The 24784-nt window shown below is 52.6% G+C and overlaps 1 protein-coding gene across 2 annotated transcripts in view; it reads left to right on the top strand.

Moving 5' to 3' along the window:
- NDRG1 (N-myc downstream regulated 1) overlaps positions 1-24784 on the top strand; it is a 57068-nt gene that overhangs the window by 11365 nt on the left and 20919 nt on the right. For both annotated transcript variants that reach the window (XM_061172239.1, XM_061172240.1), the window contains 5 exons: positions 1644-1724; positions 5073-5108; positions 18824-18929; positions 20900-21020; positions 24463-24525. In XM_061172239.1, the coding sequence (XP_061028222.1) occupies positions 1662-1724; positions 5073-5108; positions 18824-18929; positions 20900-21020; positions 24463-24525 (389 nt within the window). In that variant the 5' untranslated portion in view covers positions 1644-1661. The remainder of the gene's footprint in view (positions 1-1643; positions 1725-5072; positions 5109-18823; positions 18930-20899; positions 21021-24462; positions 24526-24784) is intronic.

Below are 24784 nucleotides of genomic sequence, written 5' to 3'. Positions count from 1 at the left end.
CTGGGGAAAATCGTGCCGGGGCCCCGGACCCGAGCGTCCCAGGGGATCTGCCCACGGAATGCCATGTACTGGTGGCGCAGGGCTGGGTGCCGGGCGGCCCCGGCTCTGTCGTCCGCTGACCTCTGAGAGGTGTGTCACAAAGAGGGCTCTTCTGGGTTCGGGGAGCTGGATCTTCAGAGGAGCCCCGGGCTGGAAGTTCAGAGACTTGCATTCTCTCTCTGGCCGCTAACATCTGTGGGGAGCTTGGGGCGAGGTCCCCATGCTGGAAAGGAGCAGCATGAGGGCCGAGATCAGGCGGCTTTTCACCAAGTACCCAATTTGGAAGGTCTGGGTCTGTGACCTGAGGGTCCCTGGCCTCCTCCTGTCACTTATTCTTCACCCCATCTCGTCGGCCTCTGCCTGCAGCACGGAACCCTCATTCTGGGCTCTTTGTGCCTCACCCCGGTACTGGTGGGCGCTTTGTTCTCCCAGTTTGACTATTCATCCGTAACAAGAAACGTTTATGCCACCAGGTCCTTGATTAGGCACCCAGGTGTGTGCTCAGTAACTGTCACCACCCAAGCCTCGCTCCCCAGGGAGTCGATTATGGTGACATTTCCACCGCCCGAACTCTGCTCAGCTGAGCTCTTCTGGTTCTTCTGCACTTGCCTGGGTGTCAGAGCCAAGGAGGACCGCTTCTGCCCCGCCCCGATCTCTGCCCCCATCCCTGCCCTCCCCACCCCTGCTCTCCCACCTCCGCTCTGGCTCGTGAAGTGCTTTTTGCCTCGAAAGTCCTTTTTCTTTCAAAATCCTCTTGGGTGTTCAGTGTCAGACCCCTTGGCTTGAGGTGTTCCCTGCCCCCTGCCCCTCTTCCCCCCAGCAAGGAGCAGAGTGCCCTGCACAGGGGTGGACGCGGGGGCATCTGCGTGGCCGCCCCTCTGTTGGGGCCCCTCTAGTTTGAGGAGGAAGCTAGTGCCACGCCTGCCTGTGGCGGGCCTCCGCGACCTTCTGTCCCCTTTTGGTCGTCAAGCTGGGGCTGCCTGACTTTGGGCTCGGCGATGTGGGTCTCCTTCTAAAATGCAGGGAGGGCTTCCCTGGTGGCGCAGTGGTTGAGAATCTGCCTGCCAATGCAGGGGACACGGGTTCGTGCCCCGGTCTGGGAAGATCCCACATGCCGCGGAGCGACTGGGCCCGTGAGCCACAACTACTGAGCCTGCGCGTCTGGAGCCTGTGCTCCGCAACAAGAGAGGCCGCGATAGTGAGAGGCCCGTGCACCGCGATGAAGAGTGGCCCCCGCCTGCCACAACTAGAGAAAGCCCTCGCACAGAAACAAAGACCCAACACAGCCATAAATAAATAAACAACTAAATAAATAAAATTTAAAATGCAGGGAGAAACGTCCTCGGTGTGGTGGGTGGTCCTGGACTGGGTGTGAGGGCCTGGTTTTGAGTGTAGATGCGTCCGTAAGCCTCAGTTTCCCATCCTAGGAAATCTACTCCCCTGGGTCCCCAGGGGCGAGAGTGGGATGGGATGGGGCGGTGGGTAGGAGGTAGGAGCTGCTGGGCTGTGCAAGAGAAGGCTTGCTCCCTGGCCTCAGATTTGCCCCTTTCCGAAAACATCTGTCAGCAGGAAGCGCTAACCTCCTACTCTCTGTTCCTTTGTAGGCAGGTGACAGCAGGGACATGTCTCGGGAGCTGCAGGACGTGGACCTCGCTGAGGTGAAGCCTTTGGTGGAGAAAGGGGAGGTGAGTGGAGATGCCCCTGGCTAACCCCATCCCGTGCCCACTCGTACACGGGCATACGTGTGTGCACGATAGGAACACGCATGCATGTACACTGCCACGTGTGTATACATGCACACACGCACACATGTCCACTGCTTCCTGGTTTCCACAGGTCACCTTGTCCCGGAATGCAAAGGGACAAGCAGTACCAGTTCAAGTCCCAGCTTGGCTCCCGAGGGCTAAGGCACTGTGGCCAGGCCTCTCGCCCGCCGCTGGCTTTTCTGCCCTCGCCTCACTGATCTCATCTGTGAAGTAAGGACATCGAACCAGAGTTCCTCTAAGCACCTCCACCTCTGGCATCCTGTGGTTCTAGAACCTGCAGCATGAAGCCCATTGTCCATCGACTCTGTCTGCCCCATAGTTTAGAGGTTAAGGCCACATACACTGGGACCAGACTATCTGGGTTTAGATCCTGCCTGGGACACCCTGCAGCTTTGTGACCACTTGCAAATCCTTCAAACTCTTTGTGCTCCAGGCCCCCAACTTTAAAAAACAGTGACACTAGGACTTATGTCTTGGGGCCAGGGTGAGGATAGAGTGGGTTAATTCACGTGGAGCCGTTAGAAACCTGTCCGCCCTGAAGGGGACCAGCTTTGCTCATGAGCTTTTGTTGCTACAATTATTACCATCTTTTTGGCCAAACCTTTCAGGTCTACAAGGCCTCCCTGTTGGAAACAGAAGCCCCTGCCCTACAGCCCAGCCTGGCATGATCCATCCTGGACCGGCTGTGGATGGATGTGAAAAGCCTTTTCATTTACATAGTTGACACTGTACTTTTAAACTATGTTCATGTCCCAGTTCTCACAGAGCCTCATAACTGCCGGTGATGAGACACCTTTTTTAAAATGTAAAGCTCAGGTTCAAAAGTACAGTTACTCTAAGGTCAATTAAATGCTTTTGAAAGTAATAATTAGCATGCATGAGCCACGTCCTGTGTGCCTGTCTCTGGGCCAGTCATACTTCATGGATTTTCTCCTGCTAAACGGAAGGATAAGGCTGTGGTTGATTAGAGACTAGATTCATTGCTTGTTCCCATTTTACAGAAGAGGAAGCTGAGTCTCCAGGAGGTTAATTTGTCCTCTTCGGTCGGTCACATGGTTACAAAATGTGGGGCATGGAGCCAAGCTCAGGCCAGCTGCCCCTGGAATGGGCTTATTTAATTCCTTTATGACGCTGCTAGTGGCTGCTCTGTTTTAGGTCCATTATTTCATGAACTTTTCATTATGAAGGTGGGAGGCAACTTTCTATTTCTCATTATATAGATAAGGAAACTGGTCTTGTTGGGAAGGGAATTGCCCAAGTTCATTTGGGTAGGTGACACAGCTAGTATTAGAAGCCAGGCCAGGCGAAGCTGCAGAATGCTTGAGATCATTCCCATGCTAGGGGTCTGCAAACATCTGCTATAAAGGGCCAGATGGTAATATCTTAGGCTTTGAGGACCACATGGTCTCTGTTGTAACTACTCAGTTTTACAGTTAAGGCATGAAAGCAGCCCTAGACAATATGTAAGCAAATGGGCTTGCTGTGTTCCAATAAAACTTTATTTACAAAAAAAAAGGTGGAGGAATGGGGAGGGCCATAGTTTGCCAACTATAATACTATTCACTATTCATGCTCCAAATCCATTTCCTCTTCTGTCTGAATCTTTGACACAGTATTGAAAAGCAAACAAACATACAAAAAAAAAACCCCCTAGGTGATACAAATACATATCAACATATTCTTATCCCTTTTGAAAAACCATATGAAATAGTATACCATGCTTTGCTTTATTTATTTAACCACTTATGTTGGAGACCTTTCCAACATCAGTCCATAGAGCACTTGCTTCTCTCTTTCCAATGTCACAGTGTTCCACCACGTTTATTTGACCAGTGCCCTGTACGTGGACACTTGGGTCCACGTTACCATTACCAACAGTGCTGCAGGATGTTCATACACTCGTTGGATCTTACATGTACATCATTTCATACACATGCAGGTGCAGCGCTAAGGTAAACTCCCAGGTGGCATCGCTGAGTGCAAGGGTAAATGCATTTTTAAACACAGCATTTATATATTTTAGGCAGCACAGTGCTACCCTTGGAAAATTTTACTTCTCAAACATCTAAAAGATTATCAACTCCAGGTTACATGTCAGTCTGTCTCTAAGTAGATATTGACCCTTTCTTTCAAGGTTTAGATCGAAGTAAACCTTCCAATTCCTTAGATTGACTCAGCAAAGCGTTTTTAATTAGGTTTGCTATTGGGAAGTTCTTCCCGATGTCTGTCCTCAATCTGGATGACCTCTGCACTCTTGTTAACATATTGAAGGTTAGGGTTGTTCAGAATAGTTTTCTACTCCCTCTTAGCAACACACACACACACACACACACACACACACACACACACACACACACACACAAAGTACTGTTGGCCACATTTGCTTCCACCTGAATTTATCAAGCTCCCTAATGTTCTTAACCCCAGCCCCAGGGGGTGTGAAGCTATTTTAATCTCCCTCAGCAGGCGGCTGTTACAATCTTATCTTCCAACCCCTGGCTGTCCCAAGGGGTCCTCCTTCCCCTTCCGTCACCTCTTTTGCCTTTTGCTCTGCTGGGCTGTTTTCTTTCATGGTGGGTAGTGGTGGGTCTAGCTGGGCCTCCGCTTTCAGGGGGTGTTTGAACTCCATCTCTGAGCTGAGAGGAAAGCATGCCAGTAACATCTCTTGGAAACTTTGGCCCAGGGTGGCTCCAGCTCCAACTCTGAGCTGTACTTTCACTGCTACCCAGGGGACAAGGGCCCCTTTCCTGTCTTCCTGGGCTTGGCCTGCCACTGTCAGCTCTGGTGAAAGATGGAATTTGGGCTGGACACTCAGAATTGTTGGATTGAGGGAAATGCTCTGTTCTCCTCTTCCACCCATGAGAGATTGGATTTTAATCTAGATGATGGGCTGTCGTGGAAGAAATTTAAAGGCAGTAACATGGTCAGGTTTGAGCTTTAAAAGTGTAGCACATAGGTGGAGACAGAGAGATCAGTTAATAGACAATTACAGTCCTGTATCTCTCAAGCTTGTGGTCAGCTTAGACCTTCAGGTCTTTTTTCACTAAGGCTGTAGTCAAAAAGGAATCCATCTACTGTGTCTACTTTTCTGCTAGACTGCTATTCTTTGAGATGAAATGTCTCTCTCTGTAAGGCATTAGAGAGGCCCCACAGAGGACATAGGGTAGATATAACAGACTCAGGGCATGGAGAGGTCCGTGTGTTCTGACATTATTTCTCTGCCCCGGGAAACTGATGAAACTGACCGTCTCTCTTGTCTTTCCACAGACCATCACTGGCCTCCTGCAAGAGTTTGATGTTCAGGCAAGTAGAAGATGTGGCTTCCCTTCCCCCTTTCCTACTCTGTCTTCTCTCTTTTCCTCTTTCTCCCATTGGTTAGATCAGTGTTCAGATGTTAGGGGTAAGGGGAGAGAAGGAAGTGGCCTCAGCTGATTCCCCACCCTCAGTTTCTCTCCCCGGATAGAAGCGCGTTTGAGTTCTGGCCATGGGAGTAGGAGCCAGTTACCCCCTGTGAAAGCAGGACAGATATCCAGCCCCCTTCAACCCTGCAGAGCTGGGCAGAGCTGTGGGGCATGTGTGGAGGAAATGGCAAGACACTGAGTGGGCTTGGGACCCTGCGATGGGAGGGAATGGAGGAAGCAGAGGCTTGATGTTCTGGGCTCTGACTGGGAAAGTGAAACCAGCCTTCTCTGTGGTTTTCTGGCTCCATCTCTGCTCCAGGTTGACATGAGAGCAAGGTGGGAGGTGCATCTGAAGGTTTGTCCAAGAAAAAGTTTTGGGGAGAATGGGTTGGCCTCTCATGGCCCAGGGGCGGGTCAGAACCTCAGGAACTGTAAATCCTGGACTCATTATCCCAAAGCTGCATGGGCCCCATGCTGTGCCAGGTCCTGGGGGTGGAGCCGGAAGCCTGAGCACATCCGGGTCTTGTGGGCTTCCCGGAGAAGATAGGACCAAAGACAGACCAGATGCAGGCCGTTGCGCTCACCTGGACCTCTGCCTGCACATCACGCAGGTGCCCCGGCTTCCGGCCCATTCTGAGCCCTGCGTCTCCATCGTACCTTTCACCCCCTTCCCCCCCAAATAGCTCACTCATCCTCCTGAATCTCGTATTTCGACGATCGGCCCACCATCCACCAGAGGCTGGGAATCTTGGCGTTGTCTTTGGAAGGAAGGGGAAAGAGGGAGAGGGGTTGGAAACGTTGGCTGGTGTGAAATCAGGGAGGTGAACGTGCGAAGAGCACACTCAAGGTGTGTGGGCCTTGGTGCACTTACGCGTCATCCTGGCTATACCTGGAGACCACCCTGACCCGCGCCCGTGGAACCCACGGGGTGTGTCCGAGGTGTTGGTTTCCGTCTGGCCGTTTGTTCTCTGAGGCCAACACATCCTACTGTGTAACATTGACTTGTTCAGAGCGCACTTATTACACCACCACTGTGCACCAGGCCCTGGACATCCAGACGTGTGGCACCTGAACTCTGCAGGGGACACCCCACTGAACCCCAGCAGCGCTATGCAGTCGGGATTGCTGTCTCCATTCTTAAAGCTGGGGAAACAGGCCCAGAGGTTAAGCGTGCCTGGCCCTCAGTTGCACGGCTAGCACAGTGCCCTGTGTGATTTGACCGTGAAACCTGCTTTTACAGCCTTCTAGCAGCGTCTGTGTCAGGGCCAAGAGCAGGCAGCCTGAGCAAGGGTTAGCAGCCTTCACGTGCCATTTACTTAAGAGCGGTGCTGGCTTGGCTTGAAGGCGACTCTGTGAGCTGGCAGGGATGCCGCCTGCCCGAGGGAGGCCCTTCCAGCCTGGGGCCCTCTCGCCTCCCTCGCTGTCAGTGGGCGTCTGGGGCAGGCTGCAGGGACAGCTTGGGCTGGGACAGGTCATTTCCACCCCAGGGGTTTGTGATTAAAAGCAGCTGAGCCTGGAGATGCCCTCTCACCCCCCAGGAGCAGCTCTCTGACTCATCAGCCCTGGGTTTATAGCATCACTGCTGTCCCAGCCTCTCGGTGCATCTGCAGTGGATGAACTCAGATCAGGGCTGCCATCTCCCCATTTTATGAATGAAGAAACTGAGCCACCCAGACGGTGAAACTTGCCACAGTCAGGCCACAGCTGAGATGTCATGGCATCTTGAACAAAAGCATCTTTTTTTCCCTCTTTTTTGAGTCAGGCCAACCGGATTTAATTCTAGCTGACCCTTTCAAGGTTTGTGCCCTTGAACAAGTTACTCAACTCTTCTGAGCCTCCCTTACCCTCCATCTGTAAAATTAATAAAACAGTAAGAATGATTTTGAGCCCTTACTATGTGCCAGGCGCTGTTCTAAGCATGCTGCCTTTAATTTAATTTAATTTAATTTAATTTAATTTAATTAAGTTCGCTCATTTACTCTTTGCAAGAGCCCTGGGTGTGGGTTCTGGTATCATCTTATTACAGATGAGTGGTGCCTCCAGGTCATGCAGCCAGGGAGGCCCCCCCAGACTTCAGGGCGCCCTCCCTGTCTCTCCCGGCTGTAACTCAGACACCAGTGCTGTTCACAGCGGCGCTTAATACTCAGAAAGCAGAGGCCACACTCTCTGCAAGAATGCAGGTTATAGGCATGGATGGACATGTGGAAGTGAGCCTTAGACTCCGGGGTCTGGGAACCCCCTGAGCCACCAGCTCCCCCCTGCACATGTCCCCGGCGGTGGGAGGAAATGTGGTCAGACCTCCAGGCACACTTTCTCCTCTGGGGTCACTGCTGGTGGGGGGTCAGCGGGGTGGTCTTGACTGAGTCTGCAGAGCTGGAAGCCAGGCCACCCGGTGGGCTCAGCCCACCTTTGTGCAGAGGAACAGAGAGGGACCTGGGATGGGTAGGACGGCTCCCTGGGTCTAAGACTGAGCCAGGAGGGGGGGCTGTGAGTAGCTCAGGCCCCAGGACAATGGCTAGCCACTCAGCCCCACCCATCACCGACCGTGTCTGGTTCGTTTGTCCCACTGTGACTCAGACTGTCAGCTCCCTGCACCTTCTAGGCCATCAAAGGATGGGGGGACCCGAACCCATCACTTCACTGGCTGCATCGGCACCCAGAACACAGACCTTGGTCTTCAAGGAGCGCTTGGTCTCATGGGACATGGCCTCTGGTTCTACTCTTTGTTATACGTGTTTAAGAGGAAGAGAGTCAGGGTTCGGAAGTCACTTGCCTGAGGTCCCCTGCAGTGACAGGAAGGTGGCACCAGACCCCGGGCCTTCCCTCTTCCAGCCCTGAGAGCTTCCCGTTCTGCCCGCGCCTGATGAGGCTGGTTTAACGGTGCTTCCTGCGAGCCAGGCCCTGTGCTAAGGGCTTCCCAGCCAATATCTCATTTAACTCCTCAACAACAGCGTAAGCAGAGGTACCGTTATCTTCATCGTTCAGATGGGAAAACTGAGGCCGGAGGCTGGGACTGGACATCACACGCAGGTCTGTCTGAGCGGGAAGGAAGCCCGTGCTCTTACTGTGCCGTTCACGGGCCGAGGTCTCTGCCTGTCCCGTCCCCGGGCCAGAGCTCCGCCCGCTGGTCTCTTGTCTCACAGGACACTGGGTACATCGGGGTGCTCTGGGAAAGTGGGAGGTGAATAGGTTGTCTCCAGGGGTCCCAGGTTTGGCTCACCCAGCCCCACAGTTTACAGCTGGGGAAACTGAAGGGCAGAGAAAGAGGGGAATTCTTTGTCCAGGGTTGTGAGTGCGGGGAGCTGAGGGTGATGGCATCTGATCCTCTGTCTGACCGTTTCCCACCCTCGTGAGAACAGGGAGAGACGAGTGACAGGGCAGTAGAGCTGCAAAGATGCAGCAGCTGTGGCAGCCACGGCCCTGGCTGTTTGATGGGCTCTGGGGGCTGTGAAGCTTGAGTGGCAGCCCCAGGGGCTGGCTGATCATTCGGGGCTGGGCTGGGCGGGGCCCCGGGCAGGGAGACTAACGTACTTTCTCTGTCACTGAAATGTCAGCTCTTGGTCCGCTCCCGCCACCGAAGCAGGTATCCCCTCTGTGGTTTTGTCTTCCTGCAGCAGCCTTGTGATGTCCCTCTTCCCCAAGGTCAAGGCCACAGATTCACCCAGACTCGAGAGCCGGGTTTGCCCTTTCTTGGCTATTTGACCCAGAGCAAGATGCTTTACCTCCCTTCAGCCTCAAGTTTCCTCATCTGTGAAATGGGGAAAGTCGCTCCAGCCTTGTGTAGAGAGGACAGTGACGGAGGGGAACCCTGATGTGATGTTTCCCAATCAGTATTGGTCCAATAACACACCCGGCCTGCCAACTGTATCATGAAGTTTTTCCAATTTTTATTTTTGTGTGTGTGGTGAAACACATACAACATAAAAGTTACCATCCTAACCATTTTTAAGTGTCCACACTTCAGTGGCATGAAGTACATTCATAATATAGTGCAACCATTACTTCCATCCATCTCAGAACTCTTCCTTTTTTAAAAAAATTTTTAAAATTAATATTTTATTGAAGTATAGTTGATTTACAATATTGCATTAATTTCTGCTGCACAGCAAAGAGACTCAGTTATACAAGTTTATACACTCCCTTATTATATTCTTTTCCATTATGGTTTATCCTGGGATATTGAATAGAGTTCCCTGTGCTGTACAGTAGGACCTTGTTGTTTATCCATTCTACATGTAATAGTTTGCATCTACTAACCCCAAACTCCCAGTCCCTCCCTCCCCCACCCCCTTCCCCTTGGCAACCTCCAGAACTCTTTCCATCTTGCAAAACTGTAACTCTGTCCCCATGAAACACTAATTCCCCATTCCCCTCCCCCCAGCCTCTGGCAACCACCATTCTACTTTCCGTTTCTAAGAATTTAATGACTCTAAGTGGCTCACGTAAGTGGCATCGCACAGTGTTCGTCCTTTTGTGATTGGCTTATTTCACCTAATGTCATGTGAGATAAGTTTCATCCACGCTGTAGCCTGTGTCAGAATGTCTTTCCTTTTTAAGGCTGAATAATACTCCTCTATATGTCTAGACCGAGTTTTAATTATCCTTTCGTCCACCAGTGGACACTTGGGTTGCTTCCACCCTTCTGCTGCTATGACTAGTGCTGCTGTGATCATGGGTGTGCAACATCTGTCCAAGACCCTGCTTTCAGTCCTTTTGGGTACGTACCCAGAAGTGGAATTGTTGGGTCCTATGGTTATTGTAGATTTCTAAAATTTTGGTCATTCAAGAACCCTGGAAAACGTAGTTTATCTCTTCTCTGTGAAGATAATTCCTCGCTTTTGTGTCACTCTTGACAGTTTGCCAAGCACTGTTATGCGCTCCCTTCTCCAGGCACGGGTAGTAGGAAGAGCAGGGAACAGGGATTTGGGCCCTGCGCAGGCGAACTTGAAGGTGGCCAAGGCCGGGGTGGGCGGGCTGCCACATCCTCTCAACATCAGCAGAGCGGCAACCTGAAGACCACAGAGGTTAGCCTTGGCGAGGGGCTGGGGAGGCAGGATACGACTCATCAACATCATGCCCCAGCCTGGGCTGAGCCCTCCCAGTGAATCCCAGAGCTGTCCTGGGAGGTGGATGCATTTTCCCAATTGTGCATTCCTTTGTTCCTTGAACAAATGCCTGCTCTGTGCCTGGCATTGTCTTAGGTGCTGGGGATACTGGAGTGAGCCTGACAGGCAGTGAGCCCTCTTTCCAGGGGCTTCAGTTCTAAACGAGTAGCTCAGCACCGTTCCCAGTGTGTTGCCCGGTTTTGCTTTCCTACTGCTCACAACGAACTCTGTCTTCAGCTGACAGATGGAGAGCCTGAGCGCAGAGAGGTTCAGTCGCTTGCCTGAGGTCACGGGGTGGGAGGGGGGTAGGGCTAGGATTGCACCCAGCCTCCCGGCTCCCTAGAAGGGGGAGGCAACGCACATAAAGGATTCAACAAAATGACAACCCCAGCTACTGTAGGGGCTTGGAGGACGATGGTGCAGGTTGATGAGATGGGGCAGGTCTTCGGTTAAGGGGTCGGGAAAGGCTTTTGGATGAGGTGACATTGGACTGAGACCTGAGTGATTGTGAAGTCATATGACAGGAGAAGATTAGGGACCGATCACCCATGCAGAGGCATTGGCACATGCAGAGGTCCCTCTGGCTTGGATTCTGAGTCCTCCAAGGGCGAAATGAATTCTTCCTGTAAGCTGTTAATAGGATCCATCTCACAATTGAATCACAATATTTGAGCTGCATCCGAGTGCCGAGTGACACTTTGTCATGGTTGTTTCCAAAAAGATCTTTGGATAAAACTATATTCATTTGGATTTGGCTATTAGATCTGGTTGACTCATGATATCTATGAAGGTTTCCTCCAGATTTCCAGCAGTCTCTAAAATCGTGGGCGTGGGTCGCTGAAGGATGTCCTTCAGAAGATGCAGTGCACCGTGATGGCTGATGTTCTCGGGGTCACAGGGCCGGGAGCAGAGACTGACAGCACCTTGGTCAAGGGTGGCTGCAGAGCGTACCAGCCCAGAGACTCGCCCACACACCCTGACCTTGGATTCACGCGGGAGCTCCTGCAAAATGACGGTCTCCTGCCTGCTGTGGGCTTCAGCTTCTCTGATCAGCCAGGCGAGGGCCCAGGCCTTCCTAGGGGCTTTTGTTGAATCTTTTAGGACTTTGTACCCTCATGCCCGCTTGACAGATGAGGAAACTGAGGCTTTCCCATGGCCAGCGACTGTGCAGAGGCCCCATCGAACCCAACTCTGCCCCAGATCAGCTCTTTCAACCACGACATGTACTGCAGTGCTAGATTCTAGGTCACCTTTGCAATTTCTATCAAAAAAGATCTGGCCAGGTAGATAGTCTGAACAGTGCTATGGTGGGTTTATGTTCAAGCCCTTGAGGGGAAGCTGCTCTAAGGACCCGAGAACTGACATGCCTCAACGGCAGCCCACTTTCATCTGTTCATTTAGTTGGTCCTTACGGCTCATGGAATCAGGGCCCTGTCTGGGCAGCGCTTTGGGAGTTGAGTTTAAGGAGGCTGAGCTGCCTCACTGTGTGTGTCCAAAAGCAGCCAATGTTATTTTTCCAGGAGTATTTGGTGCTTCAGCATTTGACTAAATCGGGCAGACTCATTTCCTTTCCCAAAGTGGTCAAGAATTTTTTTTTTTTTTTTTTTTTTGCATGTATCAAAATACACAGTTAGCCCAGAGGTCCTCAGTGAGAAGCAGCTCCAGAGCTGCTGTCTTAGGAGACAGCTTAGCTGCCAGAGCAGATGGCATCTCGGCCTTATCTCTTCCGGCCTGACGTCACCTTAGGATGGGCAGCTCTCGAGACCCTACTTTGTCCCCCCTTGGAGAGGCTCTGGAGCCCTCAGAGCACGGAGCTGGGTGGGCAGCTGGCCTGAGGTGCTGGGGCTGCAGGAAGGAAGTGGTTTGATCTGACTCTGCAGAGAAGGTTCTGGCATCAGACTAGGCAGTTGTGTTTGCAAATCTGATGAGTGGGGAAAGTGGGAGTATTTTGGGTTCTGGTTTATTTTCTTTGGCTAGAATTCTAGAATCCAAGAATATCAGAGCTGGCAGATGCTTTATTATCCAGCCCTACGCCTTCTGCTCCAGGTGGGGAGGCTTTGTGGAAGGCCACTGAGGGGAGGGAAGAGGTGGGAAGGGAGCAAATGGGTATTTGCATGCCCACCCATTGTCTCAGGGCTTCCCTGCCAAGGTGGGAAATGATACTCTCCTTAGCAGATGAGAGACCAGTTTGGAGATCTTAAGAAACTCGTCAAAGGGTACTATTGAGATAGTCCTAAATTTGGTCCATCTGACTGTTAGATACATACTAACCGTGGGAGTCGTAAGAGCTGATGTATCTTGAGCGTTAGCTGTGTGTCAGAAACCGTGCTGCCCTCTCTTCCTGCATCATCTCATTTAATCCTCAAAACAACCCTTTAAAAGAGGTTTTGTTGCCAACCGTGCTGAGGAGACGAGGGTTTAAGGGACTTGCCCATTGTCACACGATGATGAGATAGATGGCAACACTTGACTCAGTGTGGAGCCAAAGGCCATATAACTGGGGGGGTGGGGGGTGGGTAGGGCAGTGTGGGGACAGCAGAGTTGAGTCCACTGCTTGTCACTCCCCGCTCAGGGGCTGGGTAACTTCCTTTGGCCCCAGATCTCCTCTCCTGGTGGATTTACTATTTCTAATTCCTTCCACCGGGGTCTTTAGTTATTTGGATGGTTTGATTTGATTTGGTTTCCATGGGAATCTGTGTTTGTGTGCTCACCAGGGATCTCCGGGCAATGAGCTGATGTTACCCACAGGGCCTCCGGGTGGAGGGGATAGAGGGGGCCGGGGCAGGAGGGGCAGTGCGCTGGAGGGTCTCCTGGGGTCTGGCTCCTGCTCTGGAGCTCCCAGTCTGGTGGAGCTGGGCCAGAGGGGGGACGTCTGATCCCCATTGTGTGGCTGCTGATTTTCTTTTCCCGTCTCTTGGAAGCAGATCAGCTCACAGGGAAAATGGAAATGGTGACCTTTTACGAATTTCTTTCTTTGCACACGATTGCTTCTGGTTTTCCTGCCCCCTGACTGAAGGTGGGCAGAACTCGGGGGCTTGGAAATCCTCAACCCACCATTTCCCATCCCCACCTGCCCCCAGCCTCACTTCTGAGAAAGCCGTTGGGACTGAGAGCAAACTCCGAGTGACAGATGGCAGTGGCACGCATCTGGGTCAGTGCCAAGGGAGGCTTTGCCTCTTCTGCCCTCCTCTGTGGGCTTCCTGGGAATGCCCTCCTGGTGGAGGGGACGGAGCACCTCGCCCAACAGCATCCCCGTGATGGGGCTCCGATGGGCTTCCCAGGTCGGTCCAGCCCAGGCCATCAGGCTGACCTAGTGTAGACGCCCATCTCCTGGTGTTGCAAAATAGATACAGTGGACAGAAGCGGGTTCAGATCAGCTTTCCCTCTGCTAGCCCTGCGTTCTTGGCTAGTCACCTGACTTCCTAGGGGCTTAGTCTTCTACTCTGTAAAAATGGCGGTAGTAGCACCGTCCCCAGGGTGTCACGATTGTGCCATAAACACAGCATCAGACTCAGCATACAGGCCTCCTTTGCCTCCCTCCGCTCCGTGGATGGCCCTGCTTTCCCTCTTCCTCTTTTCCCTAATCCAAGAGAGACTTTCCTCCTGATTCTTTCTTGCTTGGAGAATCGCCGTCCTCACGTGGGTTCCAGCTTCCCGCTGTATTCCCAGGCTGGCACCCTTTCCCCCGCTACAGATCATTTCCTGACTATAACTTTTCTGTTTCTCGATGTGATGACAACATTAAAGAAAGCTGAGAAACGGAGGGAGCTTGACCTCTTTGAGATCTTCTTCTCTTCTAGGTGTCCCAGTGGGCCAGGTATCAGGACTCAGAGGCCCAAGGGCCTGTCCAGAATCTTAACTCTGTTACATGCAGCTGTGTACCTTTGGGTGCTAGGCTTCAGCCCTGGAGGCTGGCTTTTGCCATCTGTGAAATGGCTGTCCTGAGAGCACCGGGGCCAGACCTGGCTTTATGGTGTTTGTCCGGTAAGGGGATGGCTGCCCTTCTATGCAAATACGATCGTGCTCCTTCCACACACGTACCCTCCCCTGTCAGTCTTCATAACCCATGTGCTCCTTACTGAATGGTCAGGACAAGATCAGTGGCTCAGCCAGGCCTCCCCTCCCCCACTGCGGGCACAGGAGATGGACCAGGAAGATGGGGGGAGGGGTTATTTCACATAAAGCTGGTGATGGGGCAAGCCCCTGGCATTTTCTCTGGAGCCTCTGTTCTCATGATTTGCCTTGCTTGCCTCAGCAAGCCTTGACTTAATGCTACGTCTGATGAGCCTAAATCAGCTTTCTTTGCCTGCTGTTCCAAAGGGTGCCCTCCGCCCTCAGGCTGTGCCTTGACCAAGGCTTGCTAGACTGAGGGGAGGGGCGGCCCAGCGCGCCAGCTGACTTAGAGCCTGGGTAAGTGTGTCATCCTCTTAGAGTCCAAAGCGTTCAGCATCTCCCTAGGGCCTGCTGGGCAGGCGGATTATGGAGGGAGGTGCAGCAGCTGGTCTCAGAGCTCTCCTAGATCATCCAACCAGTGGACTTAAACCCTGGGGACTGGTCCCTGTGGCTTCACGGTAATCGTCTCTGGGGTGGGCATCTGTAACAGCCAGCATGGAGGGAAACGCTGCAATTTCCAAAACACTTTCCGGTCCCTACTAAAAGTCTTGGGAGCACCTCCACAAGCGGAAGGGTTTGTTACTGACCTCAGTTTACAGCTGAGGGAAGGAATTCTCAGAGAAGTCTGGTAACTTGGCCAAGGTCCCATGGTGGGTGTATCATTAGAATTAATATCACCCAACAAACAGTGCCCTAAACAAGGAAATGGTTGATATTTTCGCTGACCCAGAAGGCCTAGTACAGCAGGCTGTGAATGTCACCCAGTCTCAGACTCCTTTCAGCTTCCTGCTCTGCCACCCTGAGCATGTAGCTTTTGTCCTCATGCTCGTAAGATGGCTGCTGAATCCCTGGGCATCTCACCCATGTTCCAGGTAGTAAGCAGGTGGAAGGGTGAAAAAGAAAAATTAAAAGGCCAAGTTTGAATTCTCCTCAAAGCTGCAGCAAATTCTGCTGACATCTCATTGGCCTGAACTGAATCTTCTGACCATCCTTGGCTACAAGGGAGATGGGGAAGGAGAGAATTTCATCAGGCACATTGCTGGGAATTTTGTCATAAAGAAGAGGACAACGAATGTCTGGGAGGCCCACCGACATAGTCTGCCGTAGCTCACAAAGCTCCCAAGCCAGAATTGAAAGCCGAAGAGCTGAAATCTTTGAGGACTACTTAGTGGTAGGTTCTGTTTTCACCACCTGCCAGCTTACAGGCAGTGTAGACAGTAGGCATCGGTGCCATTTCACAACTTACCGGCTTACAGGTGGTGTAGACTGCGTAAATCTCTAAGCACCTCCTCCAGGGCAGAGCAAGCCTTTCTCCCTGGGAATCTGCAGTCAGGTTGGGGAGACGGCTAAGAAACAGATACATGCCATTGTGGTAGATGCTACAAGGAAGAGGACAAGAGCCATGTGTCCTGTGTACAGTGGGTGGCAGGAAGGGCCACCCCGAGGAAGTGACGTTTGTGCCGAGGCTGTTCCAAGTCAGACACGCCTGCTGTACATTCCTGCAGTTTGGGGGCAGATGTGTATTTGGGGAGGGTGGGAGGAGCAGGTGTTATTTCTCTGTTCTATGTACCAGCGTATCCCAGCACCCGCCCCGTGGATTACTGGGTTTTGGAGATGCTGGGGAGATAAAAAGCAATCTACAGTCACATCCATGGGGACCTGACTTCCTGCGTCCCTCTTTAGAGAGTCACCGTGCACGTTGCCTATTAAAGGTTTTCTTTCTTCACGGGGCACCTGGCACACAGAGTGTTAAAACGGAGACAGCAAAGAGCGCAGGCTTTGGACTTGGACGGTCTCGGGTTCAGATCCTGCTGCACTGTTCCAGCTGTGTGACCTCGAGCAAATTCCCCTCAGTCTCCTCATCTGTGAAATGTGGGCAGTTGTTACCCAGCGGGGTTGTTGTGTGGATTCAACGGGAGAGCGCGTGTAAAATCCTCAGAGCAGGGCCAGATGCAATGATTATTGCCGTCATACTGCCCTCCCCTCTGCACCCTGAGAGAGTGGCTTTCTAGACTCTTCCAGAGGAGGTGAGAGGAAAATCCAGGCAGCCTGGCCTTCTCTTTCTTGCATGCCCCTGGCTGGATCAGACCCCTGTGAGCCCGGACTTTTGAGATCTGGCTCTGAACTTGGAAGAGCCCAGGATGGCGGTCTGGATGGTGGAGGGGTTCTGTGAGTGTTTCCAGCCACTGTTCTAGCCAGACGGGGGACCCCTGAGGAGCCCTGAGACAGGGCTTTCCCCTCTCAGGACAGGGAGTGGACCGTGCAGTTCTGGGTCCCTCAGTGCCCTCTCTTTGGGAGAACGTGGGGGACACGGGTGGGTTCCTCCCTCCAGGACACTGGGTGATTCATCCCCACGGAGACAGAAGGGCAGAATATTCCTTTGGGACTGCAGAGGACAAAGGGACGTGTCTGTGAGAGTTTTAATTCCTCCATCCAATCTCAGACCCAGCCTTCTTGGTTTGGGCCAGCGGAGAGAGAGCCCCAGGGTCGGCTGAGAACCTTGTGCGTGTGCGCGGGTGACTTAAGGAGTGGGTCTCAGGCACGGGGAAGGTCACACTTGCCTTCCCTCCTCCTCCCCGTGTGGACAGAACTCAGAGGAGGGCTGATGGGGGCCAACACCCGCATGAGGGCCCAGCGGACGTGGGTTGTAATCCTGGTTCACACTACAAGCTGTGTGCTCTTGTGGGGGGGGTCACCTCGATTTCTTCATCTGGAAAATGGGTTTGCTCAGCTCACCTGGCTCTTGGTGGGCACTTAGCGAATGTTATCCCTGCATCTCGGCGACCTTGCCACACCGGTCCACCTACACCAGGCCATTTCCAGCTTCTGAGACTGGGTTCTGTATCCTTCCAGATAAGGATAACCACAGCTGATGCCTCTTCTGCGGCACAGGCTGAAGTCTGCAGTGGTGTGAGGCCGCGGGCCACGGTCACAGCACTTCTGTGGTGCCTCGTGGGGGTGAAGCGTTAGTGGTCCGTGGGGCTCGTGCCAATCCTGGGAGACTTCACACCCGTCCTGGGAATTCTGTGGGGAGAGAGCTTGCCGAAAGGGGCAGAGTGGAGCCTGAACCCAAAATAGGTCAATGGACTCCCTAGAGAAGCTATGTTCACCATGATCATGCGAGTGTCAGGTCTTTATCCAGCAGATCCTGAGCTGTCCCAGGGCCTGAGGACGTCACAGTAAACAGGACAGAGGCAGCTTCTTCCTTCTTGGACAAATTTAGCTCTGGTCCCACGGCTTTATAATTTTAAGGCCTTCAAAGAGATCGACCAGCATCTGTTACCCATTCCCACCCCTGGGGGCTGCTAGACACATTCTGGGTGCCAGCCAGGGCTGGACGTCCCACACCTTGCCACCAAGGTGGTGCTCAGGCACCTCATTAACCCCTCTGCCCCCGCGTCCCCAGCAGCCCCATCTCGCCGGGGACTGTATTCCTCCCCAGGCTTATCTCCTCTGCTGAGGAACCCGGGGTGGTCAGCTCCCTCCCGTCTTACAGATGGGGCTCCGGGGGCTCAGAGGGCTTGGGGAAGGCAGAGCTTGGATTTGAACCCTGATGCCCCAGGCCGGTGGGGACATTGCCCAGCCTGGCCTATTTTTAGAGGGCGCCTTGTGGGTCAGCTGAGGAGACAATGGAGAATGCGGTCCCCACAGTGAACCATTGTTCCCACGGTGGCTTCAGGGCCAGGGCTCGGCCCAGCAGATGATCTGTGGTCCCCCCTGGGGGCTGGACCATTGCCCCACTGTCTGCGGATTTTTCCAGCGTTTGTATATATAGGCAGGAGTGAACAGGCACTCAGAGGAAGAGAGAGAGGGCTGGGGAGATGGGGGCTCTGTGTTCAGGGCACTCATTTTGTTGGGGGGATAAGGCAGGTGGCCCAGGAGGACCCCTGTGCTGGGGATGGGCCTGGGCACTAAGCACTCACCCTTCCCCCTGAGGTTCCATTATTCTTCCCATTTCACAGAAGCACGACGGCCACCTGGGAGATGCTTCAGGGGTCTTCAAAGAGGATGCCTGGAAGCCCCAGCATCTCTCAGCCTGGGATGGAGAAGGGAGAGGGTTTTTGTTCAAAGCGCAGATACTGAGTTTTCCCGCTCTCAAGGTGGAACCTAAAAATTGGGGTGTATTTATTTTTGAGCCAAGTTCTTCAGATTGGCAACCACTGACCTCAACGGATGGCGGGGTGCTTCCTTGGTCCCCCTTCCCCTTTCGTCTCTGCTTCTCGGAGTGGCTTCTCTGGCCAGAGAGAGCTGCCCCCCGAAGCCCAGTGCTCCCACGACCAAATTAGGAGCTTTCCTCCAACCGCAGTGAGACGCGCGCTGGGTGTCTGCAGGCTGTAATTCCAGCCACACCGTGACTGCGGGTCCCACATGACAGGCCCGTCTGTCTGTCTCTCCCCAGGAGCAGGACATCGAGACTTTGCATGGCTCCATTCACGTCACACTGTGTGGGACCCCCAAGGGGAACCGACCCGTCATCCTCACCTACCACGACATTGGCATGAACCGTAAGTTCCGAGGAGCCGCGTGTCCTGGGCGAGCCGGTTCCTGCCGGGGTTGGAGGAGACGACAGCTAGGAAGGGCGGGTGGCTGGGAGTCCGCCTCATCCTCTTTTGCCGGGACTTCCTGGAGCTGTTCTGGGGAGAACTCTTGCCACAGACTGGACGAGCCCGGAATGCACTGCCTGGGGGCTGGGAGATGCTGGGGACTCAGGAGTCCTCCACCATCAGTCTGTGTGACGGTGACTGCCTTTAATGAAGGCCTACAGTGGTTTTTAGTGTTTTCACAGGATTGTGCAACCTTCAGCACAATCCATTTTAGAACATTTTTATTATTCTGAAAAGAAGTTCTGTCCTCTTATCTATCGCCCCACAATCTCCCATACCCCCCAGCCCCGGGCCACTACTAGTCTACTTTCTGTCTCTAAGATCTGCCCATTCTGGACATTTTTTATCAATGGAATCACACAATGTGTGGTCTTTCGTGACTGGCTTCTTTTGTAATGTTTTCAAGGTACGTCCGCATTGTGCCATATATCAGGACTTTATTCTCTTTTGCTGAATGATATTCCATTGTACGGATACACCGCATTTTATTTGTCTATCCTCGTTTAATGGGCATTTGGATTTCCCACCTCTCGACTATTCTGAATACTGCTGCTATGGATGTTTAGATTGCGAATTCTTAAGATTACCAGGAAGTGTTCCCAAATGTGGGTTTTTCACAGATGGGACTGGAATAAGATCTACTTAGTATTACAGTTACACAGAACAGAAATGCTTCTGTGATGATTCAGAAGGCACTTATGGCCCTTCCTGGTCCAGTGCGTACTGCAAGCTGGATGCTTGCTTGATTTTTGATTAACAGATGGACTGAATGACATTGTTTTTCCAACAGCTTATTAATACCTCGAGGCTGTGAATGATGTCAGTCACTGAAAACCATTTTTCTCCCTCACTCTCACTTCTCTTTTCTCTCTCTTTTCCCCCCATATGCCCCCTTGTAACCATTATGTACCAGATCCGATGCTAGGTACTTTGATATATACCACCTTATTCCACTGACTCTGATGAGGACATGGAATTGCATTTGGTGGTGTTACTCCTCCATTGTTAGAGTGCAGTAAGTGCTGTAACAAAAGACCCAAGGCCTCTGTGGCTTAACATGATATATGTTTAGTTCTCACTCATGTAACAACTCAGTGGACATTCTGTGGGACACCTTCCATGTGGTGATTCAGGGACCCAGGCTCTTTCTAGCTGTGACTCCACCATCCCCTGGAGCCTCCGAGGCTTCCGTTGGCTCCTCCACACCTAGCAGTGACGAAAGAAAGAGGAGAGAAACCTAGAGGATTGGGTGGCAGGTGTTATGAGGAAATGGGGAGCCTCACATGCTATTGGCTAGAATCTGATCACATGACTGCCTCTGATTGCAAGGGAGGCTGGGAAATGTAGTCCAGAAGTGTGTCCTGGAAGAAAAGGGAAGTGTTTTGGTGACCAGCTGGCCATCTTTGCCTCAGCAATTAGGAGGCTCATCCAAGCCCACATAAGAGTGGTCCTCCTTGTTTGAAAATCCTGTGTGCCCTGGCCAGTATCCCTGAGGTGAGGGTTTAGGAGACCTAGAGAGAAAGAGAGTGTCAGTGGGGCAACCCCACCTCATACGAGGACCATCACGGCCACGACTGTGGGGGAAGAAGCAGGAGCTGGAATGGGATCCCCTCCCAGCGCTGCCTGGAAGTTTATGTCATCCACCAGCATAGGCAGGAGAGTCTACTGACCGTCTCCACTTCCACACCCACTCCCTTGCCCCATGACTTATTCTTGCCTTTTACCACCAGAGGAAAGTGGGAAAGAAAATGTAGCCATTCTTTCTTGAAAGTTCCTTCCCCCTGCTGTGTAGGCATGAAACCAACAGAATGAATACAGACTTTATTCTCTCCTAACTTCTTCCTCTTCTCTCTCCCCTGCCTGTTCTCCAGACAAAACCTGCTATAACCCCCTCTTCAACTTCGAGGACATGCAGGAGATCACCCAGCACTTTGCTGTCTGCCACGTGGACGCCCCCGGCCAGCAGGACAGTGCTGCCTCCTTCCCCACGGGGTAAGAGGAGGGAGCCTCGGGCCCCAGGACAGGGAAAGGAGAGCCATGCAGGGTGGGAACAGGTGGTGGGAGGAGGCATTAGTCAGGCTTTTAATGTTTCTTTTTTAACTGTGATAAAATATATATAACCTAAAGTTTACTGTTTTTAACCATTTGTAAGTGTATGGTTCACTGACATTAAGTACATTCACATTGTGGTGCAGCCATCACCACCATTATCTCCAGGACCTTTTAATTAGCCTAAACGGAACCCCCATAACCATCCATCAATAGCTCCCCGACCCTCACCCTCCAGACACCCTGTCCCCACCCCACCACAGCAGCCCAGCTAGGCTGGCTTTTTACTAGGGTTACATGGCCCGGATGGGACTGAAGTGGAAGAGGGTCTTGACAAGATGAAATAGTTAGGAGAAAGATCTAGAAAGTTGGGAAGAAAAATAGAGACCATAATTGGAAATGATATTGATGAAGTACGTCCTATGGGCCAGACTTAATCATCTTTATTTACAAATGTTATTTGTATTTAATCCTTACATGGCTGATGCTGGTAGCTCCATTCTCTAGATGGAAAAACTGAGGCGTGGAGGGGTTAACTGCCTTGCTCAAGCTCGCACAGCTGGTTTAATTGGGGTGGGGGTCGGGTTTCAGCCCAGTCTGCTGGCTCTAAGACTCAAACTCCTTTTGGAACATCAGGCTGCCTTGATCCCGGGTGTCTACACTGCCTGCTCCTCCCCAGTGCGTGGCTGATGTGGGCTTTCAGCTCTCGTTGTGAGGCTGGGGCAGGCTTACTGAGTGCACTGGACAGTCAGGCTTACATGGGGGAGGCAGACCTCTCGGAGGCCCCTCACCGTGCTGTGATTCAGCCCAGGTGGGACCAGGTTCTTGGGTTTAAAGTCTGCCAAAGAGGCCTTCTTGGTATCACAAAGAGATCTTTTTTGTTAGGGTTCTGAATCATCCTTAATCATTAACCTTTATCCGAGAGGAAGGGAAGGGATGCCCAGACATACGTTAAAAGAGTTAAAAGCTTCGTAATACAGCAGCAGATTAAGCGTCTGTCAGTATATCCATCTTTGCTTGGACAAATTGTTTGAAAGACTTGGGGTAACCCAGTGACTCTCAGCTCCCCACGGGGAGATTTTAAAAATATTCTGAAACCTGGGCCCCACTCTCAGGAATTTTCGTTCAGTTGACCCGGAGGCCAAGGCGCAGGGTATTTGTTCCCCTAAGTTACCAGGCGATTCCAGCGTGTGGCTGGTGGGACCCACTGTCTGAGTGGGGTCTGGCGTGGTCAGGGGTCTCCTAGGCCCTCCAGGGTGCACCCCCCTCATCCTGGGGCTGAGACGGCAAAGCAGGGATAGGGGCCCCTGGCCGGGTCACTCCCGGCTCTGGAGTCAGCTTTCTACACATGGGGCCTCGTGAGTAGAATCCTGTTGCCTGCTGGCTGTGTACCCACCCCCCAAGAGCAGTGAGGAAAGAAGCCGTGGAGTTACGTGTCTCCCCAGCTCTCACCGTTTGGGGGCTGCTGGCTCCAAACCGAGCCGTGGCCATTTCAGAAAGAAAACGGCTTCATTGATGTGTAGCCCCGCCAACCGGGGTCTTTCTGGCTCTTTCCCTTTTGCACATGCTGGTCCCCCTGCCTAGAATGTTCCCTACACTCTTCAGTCCTCAAGCTCTCCCCAACCCGTGTCCCCTTCAATGGCACTTCTTCCAAGAAGCCCTCCCTGACCACTTGGTCAGGACAGATCTCGCTGTTTCAGCCTCCCGCTCTCAGCACCTTCCCCTCCCCAGTGGTCGCCACTGTCATGAGTTACGCATATTTGTTTCTGCTGACTCGCCCCCCGGCTCCTGCATGGGACCGTGTCTGCTTTGCTCACATGGGTTCCCGTTGCCTTGCCAGGAGCCTGGCATGAGAAAGGTCCAACAACTCCTCTGTTGAAGGGACTCCTTCCTGCCTGCTCTGATTCCTGAGCCCCGAAGTCGGCATTGTGGAATGCCTTCTAGTGGGTGTCAGCCCCCCTCCCCCCAGCACCTAGACCGAGTGGGTCTTGTGAGGCATCTTGACGGCTCCCCCAGGGACCTGCCTCCAGGACCACGGGACATTCGGAGGAGCTGGCTCCTAACACAGCGTGCCGTGTGGACTCACTTTCCATAAAACGGGCCAGACTCGTGATGACAGCCAAGACCTTGGTGAAAAGGACAAACCTTTGAGTTCCTTCCAGGGAGATGGGGAAGAAAATGTGCGGGAACTCTGGCTAGGGTTGTAGGCACCTGGCCGGGCAAAGGCTCTAGGGATTCCTTCTGGAAATTCAAGGGAGGTGAACATACACTTGCTTCTGGGGAGGCAGAGGGAACAGCATGTGCAAAGGCCAAGAGGAGAGCCAGTCTAGAAATGGTAGATACTCTGGAAGGAGAACCTGCTGGCCGAGAAGGAGCCACCCTGGGAGGTGGCTTCGTGTGGTGCCAGAGGTTGGCCTCTGGTGTTAATTAATTCAAGATTAAGTCCCCATTGGAAAGGTGGGCACAGTGGGAACAAGAGACCCTTTCCAGGCCCTGCTAAGGAGTTGATGATGGGAAACTGTTGTTTCCTGCATCCAGCAAAGGGGAAGCCCTCGCCTTAATGTACAGACCCAGGCAGCCTGCAGGCTCCCTGATCACCCAATGTGAGTCCTCACCGCTGTCATCCTCCTCGGTACCTGCTGTCATGGGCCAGTTTTGAACAGAGAGGAGCTCCCCCAGCCCTCTGTTAACAGGAGGAGTGGTCCCGGAAGATGTGTGAGTCAAGACATCCCTGTGCCTTAAAATCGCCCTGGGTATCCATTTCCCGAAGCCACTGTGTCGAGCCAATCAGGGTGGCTTGCCTTCTCTGCCTTGTCTCCCAGGCTTCTTCTCAAGCATCTCTTGGGGAGAGGAGATGAGAGGGAGGGGCTTCCCCAAGGTCAGGAGGGCTTCACGGGAGGGCTGCCAGGAGACCTCCTTTGGGAAGGTAAGTGAGTACATGGGCCTTGAAATCCTGAGAGCTCCAAATCCCTGCTTGTCTGTGAAGCCAAGTCACTTATCTCTTAGCCTTAATGATATTTACAATCTTTATATGAGGGAAATCATAGCAACCTCATAGACTAGTTGTAAAGATTAAATGAGCTTACAGTGCTCATCAAATGCTTGTTGTGGGACCTGGAACATAGGAAGCGGTTTGTAAAGGGTCACTTTACAAAGTAAAAGGTGGGGGAAATAGGATGGAGAGCATCCTTGCTCAGAGGAGCAGGCTGTGTACACGGTGGGGTGCTTGGAATGGGGGCCACGGGAGGGGACTAGACTGGGGGGTCTGGGCGTACAGGGCGGTTTGTTGCACGGTCCCTGCCTATCAAGTGTGTTTTCGTTTGCACTGTTCATTTCCGCCGGGGTCCCGGCTCTTGTTAACTGCCTCTGCATGGCCTCTCCCAAGGTACATGTACCCCTCCATGGACCAGCTGGCGGAAATGCTGCCCGGAGTCCTTCACCAGTTTGGGTAAGAGTGAGGGATCCACTCCCCCACCAGCTTGCAGAGAAGGGTGATCTCTAGCTTCTGCCTCTCCTGGGGTCTTGATCTGGCCCCAGCACTGAAATCTAGGTTAATGTTTAAAGATCAGGGAAGAAATCAGCTTGTTATACTCTGCAGACACTGTTTTTCATGCAGTCTCTTTACTCCCATCTGCCTCTTGCAAGTCGGGCTTTTCTCCTTGAGTCAATCCATCACCCGATGACAGCCACCCCACCCATCCTTTCCT

This window comes from Eubalaena glacialis, chromosome 17 (assembly GCF_028564815.1).
Source record: "Eubalaena glacialis isolate mEubGla1 chromosome 17, mEubGla1.1.hap2.+ XY, whole genome shotgun sequence".
Lineage (NCBI taxonomy): Eukaryota > Metazoa > Chordata > Mammalia > Artiodactyla > Balaenidae > Eubalaena > Eubalaena glacialis.
Note: the sequence above shows the minus strand (reverse complement) of the source record. Positions and strands in the feature narration are given on the sequence as shown.